Source organism: Tenrec ecaudatus, chromosome 3 (assembly GCF_050624435.1).
Source record: "Tenrec ecaudatus isolate mTenEca1 chromosome 3, mTenEca1.hap1, whole genome shotgun sequence".
Classification (NCBI taxonomy): Eukaryota; Metazoa; Chordata; class Mammalia; order Afrosoricida; family Tenrecidae; genus Tenrec; species Tenrec ecaudatus.
Genome location: NC_134532.1, coordinates 172784294 through 172800629, shown reverse-complemented (window position 1 = coordinate 172800629; position 16336 = coordinate 172784294). Strand labels below are relative to the sequence as shown.

The window sequence follows — 16336 nt, the reverse complement described above, 5'->3', positions numbered from 1 at the left end:
CCATGCTCCACAGGTTTACAGCGACTGTGGTTTAGAGCCCATCACAAGCCTCCTGCCGAGGCATCTGTGCGTGGTACTGACCTACCTACCAACGTTGAGGTTAGCTGCAGAGCAGCGAATCATGGAAAGTACCACAGGGTCGCACAGAGGGCTCGCCTCGTTTTAATTCCTACTCTTTGGTCTTCCTTTTTCATCTGATTAATGGTTTGCCGTATTCTCAGGCTAGAATAGGTAGTAAATAAAAGCCTTTGTATTCCAACTTTCAAAGGGATCGGTTCGATAATGCAAAAGAAATGTCATACGTATCCAAGTGCCTGTGCCGCCCAGTTGACTAACTCCCGGTGGCGCTACGCTGGGTTTCTGAGACTGCCCATCTACGTGGGAGCGGACAGCCTTGTCTTTCTCCCGTGGAGAACCACTGGCTTTGCAATTACCAAGCCACGCCTACCCCACGCTTACATCATGCTCCTATTCATGTGTTTAGAGGGCCTCAAAGTCATCATATGGCTATGGTTACTGCGCAAGCTCGGGAGACAAAGGTACAAACTACACACACCACTACCTCAGCTGCTTAGAAGTGAGTCCGCAAAGCAGTGGCTATCAACCTGTGGGTCGAAGGATCCTTTCTCAGGGGTCGCCTAAGACCATCGGAAAACACTTATTTCTGATGGGCTTAGGAACCCAGACACTGCTCCTCTATCCATCTATCCATCTCTATCTATCCGCCCACATGCAGATACACCCACATACGAGCACCCGGCATGAAGACTGTCACCCATGCTTCGCCATGCTTCAAGACAAAATGTCATTTATTTGTCATTAGAAATAAATATTTCACAATCTATAATGACATATTGTTTTTGTGATGAATCACGATGCTTTCATTATGTTCAATTTGTAACAATGAAAATACATCCTGCAGATCAGATATTAACATGACGATTCATAACGGTAGCAAAATTGCAGTTATGAAGTAGCAATGAAAATAATTTTGTGGTTGGGGGTCATCATAAATGACCCTCTGGGTGATACAACATGAGGACCTGTAGTAAAGGGTCACGGCATTAGGAAGGTTGAGAACCACTGCCAGCAAGGCATTAAAAGTAGCTGGTTCCATCCATTAATCTTTTCCCCATAAGACAGGCATCAGGAATAAAAAGGGGGAAATTTGGTTGTGATTTATTTTATTTGTACTTGAACACTTCATGATAATTGATTGTGATTTTAAAAGAAAATTCCCAAATGTCAAACAGTTTACAATGCATTAAATGCTTTAAAATAGGAAACACTGCCCTGGAGAATAAAATGGGTGTGTAATAAAGAATCATATTTCCGTGGCTGATTAAAACAAAACCAAAAAAGTCTTGAGATCTGGATTGTGCAATTTTATCAAACAGCCACTGACTTAAAAAAAACCAACATGATTTTTTGGTCTGAATGATCGGGTGAATTATGCAGGAGAGAATGTGCTAAGCACACTTTGGCCGGCAGGCACTTCTTGCTGTAATGAACGTTGTTGAAAAGGCCAATCTCTCCCCTAAGTGCTACCCCTTCTGGGGCGCTCTCCAAGCGCAGACACAGTACACAACTCGGGGTATTTGCATAATGAGGAAGCACATAATGGCAGAAAATTACTTTCCACAGTTATGAGCGAGAGAATAATTAAGACATCAATTTAATCCGCATCCTGGAGCTTGCTAAAAGCACGCAGTGAGGGAGCCTTGTGTGCCGCCCAGCAGGAAGAAAACAACCAACCTGTGCGTGCCTCACAGAAGGCCAGATTTGATTAAAAAAAAAAAAAACCCTCAACAAAGATGACATTTAGGAACGTCCCTGGTCCTGCTGCGCCCAGAGCAGGAGCTGCAGAGCGGGCCAGGCAGTGGGCCTCACTCAGGCCGGCTTTCAGCAGGCTGTTCTTGAAGGTCAGGTGCAGCCAGCAGATGCAAAGGCTTCTAACTAACTCCCCCTCACTAGGGGATGGATACCTTTTGTTCTCTTGAGATCCCCATTAAGCCAACTTATGTCTCCCCCTGTCCCCCCTTTTGATATTGTGTTTCCCACTCCTAAGGCAGAAACAAATGCATGATTCTTGTCTGCAACAGTTTTCTATGGTGGCTGCCATTAGGATGTAAAATGCAAATTACTTCATTTAAAGGGGCAGCGTGCATCACTCTCAGACTGTAACACCGGTATTTTCCTGTCAAGCACTCATTTATAGAAGGTGGTATTTCATTTCTTACAGGCAGAGTTGTCCACTCTCTTGATACTTAATGTTCCGCCAATTTACTTTATTAACTAAAACCAAAAAGGGGCCAGCCGTGCCTTTTTCCCCCATCACCATTTTTCCCCCTTTTTAATAAACTAAGATATGCCCCCTCTAACTATAATCTTGGTTCTGCTTTTACAATTCAGGCTTTAAGAAGAATCTTTTTAAAGACTCTCTCCATTATCTATTTTGTTTAGATTTTTAACTAAGAATGAATTCAACACCTTTTATGAAATCTGTTCTTGTCATTCGTTACATCCCTCTGTGATATAAAAGGTTAACGTTTGGCTGCTAACCAAAAGGTTGGAGGTTCCAGTCACCCCTGAGATGCCACGGACAAGAGGTTTGGCAATCTACCGTATATAGTCAAGTGTAAACCGACCTGAACATCAGCTGAAGCACCTAATTTTACCACAAAAACTGCATTACAAATGTGCTGGAAAACTCAGCTTATACACAAGTATATACGGTACTTCCAAAAAAAATCTAACATGGAAAAAATCCTAGGGAGAATAGTTGTACAGACACACATGATGTTAACAGCCAGGAGCTGGGTTGGCCTCCACAGCATCTTGTTTGGTCAAACCAAGTCTTTTTGTACGGTTAGTGGAAAGAATAGGGCTGGGAGTATTTTCTATTCACCGCCTTGAAATAATCCCAGAAATAAGTTAGCCCTCAGTAGTGTTCACATTTGGGACACGGAGAGTGGTTATTTGATAAGGCTTTCTGCTGGCTTGGTCTCTCCATGTATTGTCGTGCTGCTGTATCATACCAACCACCTCGCTCACAGTGAACGTACAGCACGTGGGAGAAGGGCCCCTGTGGGTCTGAGAGACTGTCACCTCCTCCCAGGGACATGAAATCTCAACGGAAATGTTAAATTTGCTCATCTACAAAGCTCTCCAGAGGGTTTTACTTGCGCTTCCCTTTGGTTGCCCTTTGGTTGCAGCCTGACTGGTTTTCCTTTCAGAGCCTGCAGGTGGGATACCACATGGTGCTACAGTGCCTTCTCCCCAGTTCACCAAACTTCCTAAGGTCCACACCATTCAAAATGTCTCTCAGCCCTTCCCGCAGCTGTTTACATTGTTCATCTGAAAAGCTTCTGTTCCAGCACTCAAGGGCTGCTAACAAGAGCAGACACTAATTATGAAAGACATTTAAACAGTAGGCAAGCTATTGGAGGGTTCTTTATCATTCTGAAGAAGTTAGTAAAAATAGAAAAGGTCAAAGTTATATTCCTCTGAAACTTAGCAAAAGAAGCTCAAATATTTTAAAGTGAACATTAACAGACGGTTCAAAAAGAGCCCCGTTTCTGTTTGGAGAGCTAGCCAAGGAGGGAAAGAAAGAAACCCGCCAGGAAGGAGAAGAAGAGCGAAGAAAGAAGGTGACGCGAGAGAAGGAAAAAGGCAAAGGACAAACAGACAAGAACATCCAGGCTCCCTGACTAGATTATGCCCACTCTCCCTGGACACCTTTGTACATGCTCTTTCCTTACCTTAGAAACCGCCCCGCTCCACGGCCCCTCCCCATTCGGAAATCAATCTTTGGGTAATCCGACTCGGCCTCCCATGTCAACACAGAACTGGCCTCCCCCAAGAAGGCTTCTGCTCTGTGTGCTCCTGAAGCCCTCTGCTTTCGCACTGCGCTGGCCGGACAACTTGCTGTAATTGTGTCCACATCCCACAAGGCTAGGTGCCCACCTGTTCCGCTTAACACTGTGGGACCAGCGCCTAGAGCAGTGCTGCCCTGTCAATCTTTGGCAGCGAAGAAACACACGACTGAGAAGCTAACAGAAGTAAAGGAGAACATAGGAGAATGGCAGAAGACGCCGACTCCGGCTCAAAGGGGTGTTCCTCTAGTTAGGTACGACTTCCAGGCGGCCTCATGTGAGCATTCGCCCCTTACATCAGTTCTGCAGAACTGCTTTAAATGAATACAGGAATAACCATTTAGATGCAAAGTTCATAAAGGAAGTGACAGTAGAGATTTTTAAATGAATTTTTAAGAGACACCCCCACCCCCCTCCAAAGACACAGCCCAGGATGAGTCCCCTGTAGTGTTAGCTTCCAGGCTAACAGTTGCTTACCTTTGCTATGCGACTAGCTGTTTCTCTGCAAAATTGGGTGGGGCTGTCAAAATGCTGGATTAAGTGAGGCAATAAGCAAAGGATGTTAAGAGGAAAGCCTATCAAAACAAAACAAAAAAGCAAACAATAACCAATTTTATTGCATATTATTGGAAAAGCCAAAATCGTTGTTTCAATGGCTCCCAGACACCATCCTCTTTGCCTTTCCTGGCCGACTTCAACCTCTACCTTCGTCCTATGCTTTCACCCAACAACTCCCTCAGATAAAACAACCACCTAACCGCGGACAAGCGGAAATTAGTCGATTCCAAAACAAAGGATTAGTTCACATTTCACCGCCATCAAACACCAAGTGTTGGCAAAATGATACTTTTCACATCACCTGACAGCTGGGAAGGGTCCACCAGCGTGTGCTTGGAAACAGCGATGAGCTTACTGAGGAGGTGCACGGTCATGTCCTGGGTCGAGACGGAGGTGAAACCCTTCAGGAAGAGCTGCTGCAGGCCCGGGAAGTTATTCCATTTCAGTTTGCTCTGTACGGTTTCAATCTTCTCGCGGCTCTCTGACTTGTCCAAAGGCAAGTGGATAAGCAGTTTGTTGAGAAGCCTGAGAGCCAGGAGGTATTCGTACTCATAATCTGATTCCAATAACGAGGCTGCGATCCAGAAGATGGTGGCCATCAGGTTGGCGGGCTCAGTAGTGGACTGCGCGTCATACAGCCCTTTCTCTCGCAGGGAGGAAAGGCTTCTAGTCCTCGCTAGACTAGTGCTATGGCTCATCCGTCCGTCCATTATATCCAGTGTGTTACTCCGCTGCCGGTCGCCTCGCCGCTCACCGACTGAACTTAATCTCAGAGAGTTACTTCTTGCATTACTGTTGTATCCCAAATAACTGCTACTACTGATGGGGCTTGTGCTTAGATTGAGTTGTCCAGTGCTTTTCCTGTTAGCTGCGTACTTGTTTCCCATTATAGGATCATGGTATGAGGTTCTTCGGGGGCGGGGGAGAGAAAGAGAAAACCAGTCACAATCATATCACATTTTGCTGCAGTAATTTTACTCTTGAGCGTGCGCATGTGCGCACACACACATGCGCGCGCACACACACCACACACACACGCACACGCACACCCCATCCCCCAAACCAGGGGGGGCGAATGTGACTATCTGACTTTGTGTAAGTGCATTTCAGCTCTCTCTTGCAGAGTGAGAAATAAAATGTGGACTAGCGCTGTTCTTCTGAGCTGGGGTGACGTTTACCTGGGAGAGGAAATTCTATGACAGTAGTCAATGCTGTACCTTCCACACCTGGGATTTAGGTATCTGTCACGTCCCAGGCAGACCTCACGTGTCTTCTCCTCAGTCCTGTTAACCCCGGCATCCTTATTTATGTCCATGGCACGCTGTTTCCACAACCACTGGGCTCAAAATCTGTTTATTTCTTCTTCTCCCTCCTGTCCAATTACTAATGATTTTAAAGGTATTAACCAAAGGAGCATTACGTAAAATGCTTTGTAGGACACAGACATGGAAATGGTGGATTTATAGCCCATTAGTTGCTGTTCCTTAAATATAAGGGAACGTTTGTTTTGGGAGGACCCTAAGGGTGTAACCATTAGCCAGGCCCTTGGGAGAACTGGATTAGCCGAGAGGTGCCATCTGGAATGGGACTCGGGAGGATGAGTTGGGCTCCGGGGTTTGCAAAGGTCAATGCACTCATGCTGCCTGACAGGTGAGCGGTTCCCATCCTCAGAAGATCAGGCTGATGATAAAAAATCTTCCCTGGACAACCTCCCGGAGCCCAGTTCTACTCGGACACACGGGGTCGCCATGAGTTGGGGCAAATGGACATCAGCTGGTGTTGAAGGCAGAGACAGCGGGTGGAGAGGCTGCTCCGAGGGGGAGGAGGAGCCGTGTGTGAAAAGTGGACGATTGCTGAGTGTGGTTGCAGTGGAAAGCCCTAAACCAGGACACTGGACAACCACTCATTAGCGCCGCCATCTGTCTCCAGTCTTCACGTGCCGGGGTTAGGGTTTTCCCTGGTTATCCAGCTGACCTAGCATCATGCCCTTTACCACTCTCACAATAATACCGTGTTACGGTGGCCCACACTTGGCTGTTCAAGTTCTGCATACAGAGCTATGGGTTGCCAAGGTCAAAGTCTTACTGAGAAAGTGCAGAAAGGAGATCATAATGCTTCATGGTCTCGGCCAAAGTGTCGATAGCAGACTCCAATGTCAGCAGAAGCTCGATCACAAAACCCTGTGCACACACACACAAAACAAAAACAACAAAGGTGCAGCTTTTTAACAACCATGCTCTGGAGAAAGAAACGCCAATGGACTGGCTGGTGAGATGGACAACGGGAAGAATCCCCACATCCGTATGACAGAGTGATTAACTTCTCGGGACCTTGGTGACTTATGAACACTCATCCGATGAATGGGATCAATGGACTAGAATGGCCTGAGGATTCCCCTAAATTTCAGCCAGAAATCTAAGGGCCACCCCTCATGAGCCCCTCACACCTGAAATGGAATGTCCCAGCAAGTCTTACAAATGTATGTTATTTTTTAACTCTGGAAACATCAGGCCCTTTCATCTCAACACCTCCATAGCTTCCTTTCACCTGAGCCACCAGCACCGGGGCCTGTGCAGGTTTAAAACTACCTCTTCCCTAAGTACGCCGCTTTCCTCCTCACTCTCCAGGGCACTGAAACAGCCGCGCGTGCAAGTGATTAAGGATGCAGATCACATCCCGCCACTCTTTTTTCAATGCCTGTGAGAGGGGAATCCCACCTGGAACCAGAGCCTGGTGGGCCTCAGGTGAGCCGGAGCTGCTGACTTTACCAGTCTGTTGCCATTGGCCCCCATGCCCAACCTGATACCTTCCCGCCACACTGTTTTCCCCGATGTTTCTCAGAGAGCGGCCTCCTGCTGCTTCTGCCACAGGGCCTATGCACTTATCTCTGTTTCCTCTGTCTGAAATGCTGGCTCCCAGATCACTTCACGAGTGTTTGTTAAAAAATCCCCTTTGAGATGATGCTGGACAGAACACTGACACTCCTTCCCCACCACATTACCTTACTGTTTTCACGGAATTTACCACTAATTATTTTACAGCCTCTAATCACTAACACAGGAAAGGCCAGCTGCCCCAAGGGAAAGGAGCCCTGGTGGCTTAGGCTATGAATCCCAAGGCCAATGGTTCGAAACCACCACTGCTCTGCAGGAGAGAGACAGGACTTTCTACTCCCGTAGAGAGTTCCAGTCTCGGGAACTCGCAGGGGCAGTCCTACCCTGCCCTGCACGGTTGCTATGAGTTGGCAGTGACTTGATGGCAAGTGGGTATAGGACTTTTTTTAGTCCCCAAAGGGAATCTAAGGTCCCAAAGACCTTGCATGGTGTCCTGTGTAGTGCTTAGAATAGTGCCCATTCCATGTGAGGGTCGGTGGCCCAAAAAGAGTGAATTTTTGCTGCACATGCTTAAAAATGCAGAAAGTAATGCTGAACTTAATGGTTTAGATGTAGACTCTCTCGTGATTGAGCACCTCCAGGTGAACAAAGCCCCTAAGACGCACTGCCGGACTCACAGAGCTCATGGTCGGATCAACCCACACCTGAGCTCCCCCTGCCACACTGAGATGATCCTGACTGAGAAGGAACAGATCGCTCCTAAACCAGAAGGGGAGGTTGCACAGAAGAAAAAACTTCCCAGAAGAAACTGAAGAAGCAAAAAATCATGGCTCGGGAGTAAATTAAGCTTAAAATCATAAAAGTTAAAAAACAAACAAAGAAAACAATCTGCTCTGACAGGCAGTGAACGACTTGGTTTCGCCAGCATGCCAGTACACCATTGCCCAGACAACCTTTTTGGCCCACCCTCAGGTCAGTGGCTGCTCGCTGACATTTGAGGCCGATCCTTCGGCATCGGTCCAGCTGCAGTGGTCCAGAGCTACCAACGCGTCCCTGCCAAGCTCTGGCTGCCCAAGAAGCGCCGAAAGAACGCTTGAGGTCATGAGGTACCTGGGCATCTTCTCCTGGGTCCCCCACCGTCTCCACAAGTCTGGAGAGGACATCAGAAAGCGTGGCTGCGGAAAGAGGCTGCTTCAGGGCCCTGAAAATCTGAAACGACCGCCCGGCGTAGTGTCGAGAAGAGCAGGACAGAGCTGTCTGCAGGGCCACCTCACTGAGGTGATGCTCCAGGTGACCTCCTTCTGGGAAAACAAGTGAAGCAAAAGGACATCCGTCAAGTTATGGGGGATTGGGCCAGGTACTCACTGTCCAAAACCAGTACCAGGCAAACAGGGGGCAAGCAATGACATTCTTAGGAGGCAGTGTGCCTTTCCCTTCCATTGGCATTTTAGGCGACTCTTGGTTCTCAACTGCAGGGACGCAGTCCCCCCACTTGCCATAACTGCCGTTCTGCACTGCATAGTGCTTTTGCAGGGAGGAGCTGGGGGATGGTCAGCAATGTTCCTAGTCCCTATGCACGAAATTTCAGCCGGAATCCCAATCCTCCCCTCAATTGTGGCACCCCAAAAATGTCTCCACATATTGTGCTATTCTGAGGGAGCAAAACCACACTCCTTGTGAAGAACCACCGCTTTTAGGCACACGTGTCTTCACTAAGAGTTTCAAACTGTCCTCAGTTCTCTACCACGAAGACCACACAGGCACCTAAGGGAGCCGCATCTGCCCCTTGATACTGTCATCCACAGAGCCGAGACGTCCAGGAGCTCACAGGGGAAGTATCGTTCTTATTTTAAATCAGTCCTGGTGGCGTCGTGGTTGTGCGTTGGGCCGCAGCTGGAACCAGCTGCCTCTCTGCTCCCTCAGACCCTAGACGGGCAGGTGTGCCGGTCACGTGGAGGCAGAAATGACGTTACAGCAGTGAGAACTTAAAGTTTTCTTTCCCCAACTAAGAGCACTCTGCTATCTCTAATTAGTGGCTCAGTGCAGAACTTTCTGTTTATCCAAGCAGCTACCGGCTTTTGTGACGCATTACGAGAAAGGTTCCCATGCCATGAAAATGACCTCGCTGAAAAGAACTCCCATCTGGAATACTTCACGCCGGGTACCTGAGCTCGACTGCTTGAAAACAGAAACCACGTGCTTCAGGAAGGCAGTTAGCTGCTCGGCGCTCTTGATGCTGGGGTTCTTGGCCGAGACGTCCTCATGGTTCCAGAGGGGCCCTCTTTTCCTGGTAACAGAGCACAGTCTTACTTCCTTGTGCCTGAAACGCTGGGCTTTTCCTCATCCTTGCCTAAAGCGCACGAGGAAGTACAGTAGTACAGCGGTTCTCAACCTGTGGGTCGCGACCCCCCTGGGGGGTGCCTAATACATCCTGCACATCAGATATTTACATGGAGATTCATAACAGTAGCAAAGTTACAGTGATGAAGTAGCAACAAAAATAACTTTATGATTGGGGTCACCACAGCAAGAGGAACTGTATGAAAGGGTCGTGGCATTAGGAAGGTTGAAAACCACTGTTTTAACAACACCCCACTAAGTTTCCCCATGTGGATAGCAAGGGGAGGAAGCTCTGAGTTATATATAATCTTAAAGCCTTCCGTCAGTGCCCCCTCTCCCCAAATCTCTCTGAGGTAGTGCAATAAAATGATCTATTTTGCCAAATGGGAAGAGAACTGACCCTTCCTGCCCTCCCTCCTCCCAGCCCAAGGTATCTCCTTGCTGGACCCATCAGCATCTGTAACTGCTTGGCCAAGCTGCAGGGCTCCTCAGGCTGGTTTCTCCCTCGCTTCTAGCACGGCCCTGAGGCAGCCTTTCCTCTCAGCTGTCACAGCCAGACTGGATTTGCTGACTGTTTCCATGCACACTGGGCTTTCTCAGGCCCCTGTGGTTTTTTGTTTTTTTTTTTACATGCACAGTGAATTGCCCCCTCCTTTCTCCCCATCTATTTTTTTCTGGTCTCTGAACGGTGCCTGGCAAAGAGTAAAGGAGTTCTGGTCGTGTAGGGGGTTATGAGTTGGGCTCTACCTACAGGGTTGGCAGATCGAGACCACCCTCTGCTCCATGGGAGACAGTTGAGGCTTCCTGCTCCCCTAACGGTTTACAGCCTTGGAAACTCAGAGGGCAGGTTCGACCCCGTCCTGTAGAGTCACCACGAGTCAGAGCTGACTCGATCGCAGTGAGATGCAAAGAGCAGATCGTCAATAACGATGTGGTACTTGGCTGGCTGAGCAAAGCAGAGTACGCATTCAGGTACATGGAGGCCGGAGGGTAAGGTTACCTTGAGGTAATGAACTCCATGAGCACTCTCACTTTCCCATCCTGCTCCACCGAGATGTCCGCCTCACTGAGGAGCGTGGCCGCGTGCAGGTGTGACATGGCAGCGCTGCTGTTTCCTAAGCTGATACTAGACGAGGTAGAACTTGAGCTAAGCCCTGAGTCAGTCATGGGGGAGGGCTGGTAATCGGGGATAAAATCATTCACACCTGTGGAGAGAGAGAGAGAAAACGTCAGGCACACCTACGCAGAAAAACGCCTCACAGGGAGACCATCAACTGCGGTTTCTGACACAGCGCGTGGGGACATGCCGCATAGCGGCTGGTTCGAATGAAGGATCCTCAGAAACGCCCGGTGCATCAAGGGAGGGGGTTTTGCTTCTTTGGCTTTTTACTGTGAATTGGGTGAAAGCTTACAGAACGTGGTTTGGCATTCAACAATTCGTACACCGTCAGATTCAACTCGCTCACTGCAGCCCCTCGAGATTCCCAAGGCTCCTCACACTTCCTCCCCGTGCTTCCGGTTTCCATCCCTCCGCTGTCCCAGCCCCTCCCAGCGTGGCCCTTGGGGAAGTGGGGCCCTTCTGCTCTTCAATGGTTTACTCTAAAGACCACGGTGAGTTCCCTTCCAGACGTGAGTGGGAAGGCCCATGGTCTCTATCCAGTGGGAGGGTCCCATTGGCCTCTATCCAGCTAGGACACCTGGTCTCCAGTGGAAGATTTCAGCAAACACCTGCTTTCACACCAAACTTAGTGTCTGGGGTGACTGCGCAGTCTCTGCTGCCATCTGCTGAGGAACGGTGCAGATGCAGCGGCCATTTCTTCCGGCGGGTCGTTATTTCCTCAGCATTGATTACGCCAGTCACAGTTTTATAATATGAACACATTGTTCGTTTCTCATAGGAAGGATTCCACGTTTTCTGCTCATTTTACTTAAAGAACTATTTGAAAGCCTACTGGTAATATTTACACTACGTCAGTTATTGAACGATTTGTTTCAGACTCACTCAAGTCAGTGATATATCGAGCGGATTCCGACTCACAGCAACACCATAGGACAGGGTAGGGACCCTGTGGGACAGGACAGAATGCCCCTGTGGGATGCTGAGATTGTAAATCCTCCCGGGAGAAGAGAGCCTTATCTTTCTTCCTCGGAGCGGCTGGTGGTTATCAAAGGCTAGCTTACTGTCTATATTTACAAAAGGTTAAAAGGTAGGTTTAAAAGCAAATAAACACAAACTACGAAATCATGAATAAAATTGCTTTTCTGTAAAAATTAGTTTTAAAAGTGTGATAAGTTTCCTAATGATTATTTTTCTTACAAGCTACAACGCTCTAAGAAAATACAAGGTGTTAACTAACAACTCTGAAATTCATTAACCCTGTATCTGAAGCACAATAGGATTATGAAAAAAGGTGCTTGTATTTAAGTTTCTGAAAATAATGTTTTTTTAGACCAGCTCTTATTAATTGACATGATAAAACTGATCAATGGAATAAATAAGTAGAGGCTATTAGGAAAAGAAAGGAGCCCCGTGGGATAAACACTGCACTGTTAACCTCAAGGATGACAGTTCAAACCCACCAACTGCCTTTTTGGAGAAAGATGAGGCTGTCTGCTTCTGTAAAGATTTACTGTCTCAGACTCCCTGTATAGGATCAGTATGAGTTGACATTGTCTTGATGGCAGTGGGTCTGGTTTTGGTGTTAGAAATGAAGAAAATATAAGACTAAAAGTAAAAATATTCAAATTTATAGTGAAATAAATTTAATACTTGTGTCTCCTAAATTGGACTCAAAGGATTTAAAAACATGCAACCCTTTTAAACTCAGTAAACAGAAGAAAGCAAATTAAACACTTAAAAAAAAGATATTCAATTTTTCAGACCTTGAGAATTGGGAAGAGGAATACAACCTCGCTTTCACCCCAAGTCCCCAGTGAGTGACGCATTTCCACTGCACCTTCAATCCACATGTTCAGAATGTAAGCTGTTCACGACAGAGATCTTTAGCAAGGCAGACTAAACACGCAAGTGTAACGTCTCCGTACATTGAATAGTAGATAACTAAGTGGTACATGCTGCATTTTTACTTAACATGTTCTCTAGTCCACATTAACAGCGTCTCGTCCCCACTCTTCAAGCTGTGGCATTCTGGAGGGCATACCTGTGAACGAGTGATCTACGTGTGCCACGTGCTTGACGGTCAGTACCCTGGGCTCATTACACTCCTTGTTCCTGAGAAGGACGGAAGCAGCAGTCCGGACGTTACTGTTGGACCCCATCACTATGAGTAAGTGCAGAAGCAGGCGCTTACAATGTTCATACACCTCAGGGTGGCAGTGGTCAAGCCCTAGAGTGGACGGGAGGAAAAAACCATCAATCAACAAGGGGCGTTCTTGACGGCAATCTCCAGAACCTTGTGGAGCTCAGTTCTAGGAGGAGGATTCAAAAGGTTGGTGGAAAAATTCCATTATCTTTTGTTTCAAATTTTTTCTTTTGAGGGTATTCCACCAAAATTATTTTTCTTTCTTTCTTTTTTTGGTATCTTTTTATTAGGGGCTCATACAACTCTTATCACAATCCATCCATACATCAATTGTATAAATAACATTTGTACATTCACTACCATCATCATTCTCAAAAGATTTCAATTTTTTCCACCAACTTTTTAAACCCTTTGTAACACAGGGTGGAAATTTGCCTCGACAAAGGGGGTTTATTGCCTCATAACAGAAAGCAGATTCTGATGTTTTTAATAAATTTCAAGTCTAAAATTGAGTAGATCTCTCTCTCTTGAAAATGAACAGTAAATGTAAAATATAATAATAATACACAGTCAAGGATTCTTTAGTTCCCAAACGAATAAAGTGATGCCTATATCCTAAGTGTGCATACCAGGAACGTTTCTGAGAAGCTGGCTATCTTAACTGGTCTCAGCAAGCCAGCCCTACAAGCTTCAAAGATGCTACCCATGTGACAAAATCTGTAGGTTTGTCTCAGAAGGACAGTAGGATTTCAGATCTTATAATGAGTGTCCACAATTCAATTCTTTTGTGACCAAGGTAAGAAGACAACGAGACTTATAATCTACTGCCACTTTCATTCATTCTGAAAGTTTACCTAAGCCCCAGAGGTAAAGGTTTCATTATTTTAGTTTACTGTCACTAATGCTACAGAATTATTCCCGGTAGAGTGAGTGAGCGTGTGTGCGTGCATGCGTGTGTAGGGGGTGTGCGGGGAACTATGGTGCAGGAATGAGAATAGCAATGATAGACTTGCTGATGGCTAAATACCTCCACCGGGTGTCAGGAGCCCTGGTGGCACCATGGTTAAGCAATTGGCTGCTAACTAAAGGGTCAGCAGTTCAAACCCATCCAGTGGTGACCTGCTTCGTTAAGAGTCATGCCTAGACAACACTGTGGGAAAGTTCTAGTCTGTCAGGTGGGCCCAAGATGATCCAACATGGGTTCAACGGCACCCAACAATAACAGACCAAGATTATTCTAGAGTCTTGGGAATAAAATGCACAGACATCGATCCGGATGCACATGACACCTTCCCCCAGAGCATACTTCCTTTAGATTTTGTAAAAATGTCAAGCAAAGATACAAGGACTTATTACCTATAAAAATTGCATGAAGAAGAAGATGGAGGTAGCTTCCCCATTCCACCTTCACACTATGATCAATGATGAGATCAGTCAAAAGAATCACGGCTATGTTACACCTGCGACAGAGAAGAGCATTACTGATGTCTCACTGGATCAGGGCAAACCTAGAGAAAATCCTTTGCAGATTATTTGAAGACTTTAGTATTATATTTCAGAGAAATACAGCATCTCAAGAAAAAAAAAGATGAAGAAGAAGAAACACATCTGAAGATACCATTGAGTTAAGGTGAGAGTTTTCTATTGGGAGGGGTGAAAAAAACGTATCTGATAAGGGCGCGTCAACGTCAAGGGCTTGACTTCCTTCCCCTTTCCACCTTAAGACCTATCCCATGCTTGCCACATAGGTGTTCAATGGCGCCTCGCTTTTGAAAGGAAATGAAGTGACTGTTGTCTTGTGACTGCCCTCAGTCTAACTCAGCTTGAACTCCATTCAAAATACTAGGGCCCATTAGAAGAAAACACTTTCCCCCAAGCTGTAGTGACTGGGTCCGAGAAAGGTCAAATAACTACGCCGGACACCCAGAAAAAGAGCAGCAGCAGCTTTCAGGGCATTCCTTTCACACTCTTGGAGTTTTCTGAGCTTTCGGAGTTCCTCCAACCTACACACGTGGATCTAGATTTGTTGGCTCATCTCTTAAAGAGGAAGGCTGCCTTTAGTCTGCGCCGCCAGATCGCGTAAGAGAAAGCTGAAGGTGCTAAGCAGCAATTCGGGTCACGTGAAACAGGAATGACGCTGGAGTCCACCTGTGAAGAGGTAATCCTGGCGATGACGTTTCAGGCAAGTAATCCACCAGTGGCGACCAACAGCCTCCAGCGGGTGGGAAGGGTAGTGGCTCTCCTTGATTATGCTCCATCACTTTCAGGCGCCAGTGAGAATAAAGTGGCATTGAATCACCTAGCAAAATAAAATGATCTCATTTTCTCCACCATCTCTTTTCTGCCAGTACATACAAGCTCTAGTAAGACATCAACTGTGTACAGCAACGGAACGTGATCGATAGAATTCCCCCCTTATTTCAACATATGGCTGCTAGGAAGACCTGGGTAACAAACGTTCCCAATACAGCACATCAGAGGGAAAGGAGCTAGATCCATTCAGGTTCCATCCCTGATTACGAGACTAAAACTACATGAGCACTTCACGAGGAGTCTCTGATTGATGCCTGAGCCACGAGACCACACTATAGGCGAAGCTGCCTTATCCCAGGGGCCTGCTAGCCATTCATAAAAGTCTGAGTTGCAGAGAAGGGGCCAACAGAAAGCCGTTTCACAAAGAAATCTGCCTTTGGCAGTGGGGCTGCAGGGTGCAGTTTAAAAGTTTTTTTTAAAAAAGGTCAGGAAATGTGAGTTCAGTGTGACTTGGGTTAAGTCAGTTAACCTCTCTGGACCTCAGTTCATCATGTGCAAAATGAGGAAAGTGGACCAGATTGTCTTCAGGGTCCCTTCCCAGCCTGAAAGCTCAGGTGTCTACAGCCAGACTCCGGCAGACCATTCACTTTGCAGCGACAAAGGAGAACTTCCTTAGTGACGTGGGGCACCATGGAGAAGGCTTGAGCCTGATTTAAAAAATAAAAAAAAAGCCAGTGTATTGCCAGAGTGTGTCTACGACATGTCTTGGGAACCAATTCTTACCTTTCTTTTCCTTTACCTACAGGGAACTTGTCCTTAAAAAAAAAAAGTAAATCCCCCCCTTGTGGCTTTTTAACATGGAAAACATTTCAGACTGTCGGAACACCACTGGTGGCAGCTAAAGACTCTGTCTTAAAGCCATTTCTTGAGGGGCGAGGGAGGTCACTTTATTACCATCAACACAATGTAATCAGCACAGCCCAGGCCATGAGTTATCATAGGGGCAATCAGCGCAGTTCTTGCTGTGAGAGTTACAAAAAGCACTTAGGATGCCTTACTTTTCTCCTCTTCGTAGGATCCCCCAGAGCTGCTACTGTATCGGGATTCCAGTCTGTGGTGCTGCCGGTTCAAATGGCTATTTAGTCCACTGTAGAGGTCCAGGGGCACATAGCTGCGGAAGGAAATGAGCGCTCAGTCAGGCACAGCTCAGGGG

At 46.8% G+C, this 16336-nt stretch overlaps 1 protein-coding gene across 3 annotated transcripts in view; it reads right to left on the bottom strand.

Annotated features, from left to right (window-relative positions):
- Nucleotides 1-16336, bottom strand: part of FRYL (FRY like transcription coactivator) — a 254927-nt gene that overhangs the window by 42299 nt on the left and 196292 nt on the right. For 2 of the 3 annotated variants that reach the window (XM_075544365.1, XM_075544363.1), the window contains 10 exons: nt 16182-16294; nt 15019-15169; nt 14227-14330; nt 12769-12954; nt 10608-10812; nt 9433-9554; nt 8378-8568; nt 6519-6613; nt 4735-5342; nt 4353-4450 (listed from right to left, as the gene is read on the bottom strand). In XM_075544365.1, the coding sequence (XP_075400480.1) occupies nt 4353-4450; nt 4735-5342; nt 6519-6613; nt 8378-8568; nt 9433-9554; nt 10608-10812; nt 12769-12954; nt 14227-14330; nt 15019-15169; nt 16182-16294 (1873 nt within the window). The remainder of the gene's footprint in view (nt 1-4352; nt 4451-4734; nt 5343-6518; nt 6614-8377; nt 8569-9432; nt 9555-10607; nt 10813-12768; nt 12955-14226; nt 14331-15018; nt 15170-16181; nt 16295-16336) is intronic. The other variant, XM_075544364.1, reaches the window with a different exon arrangement.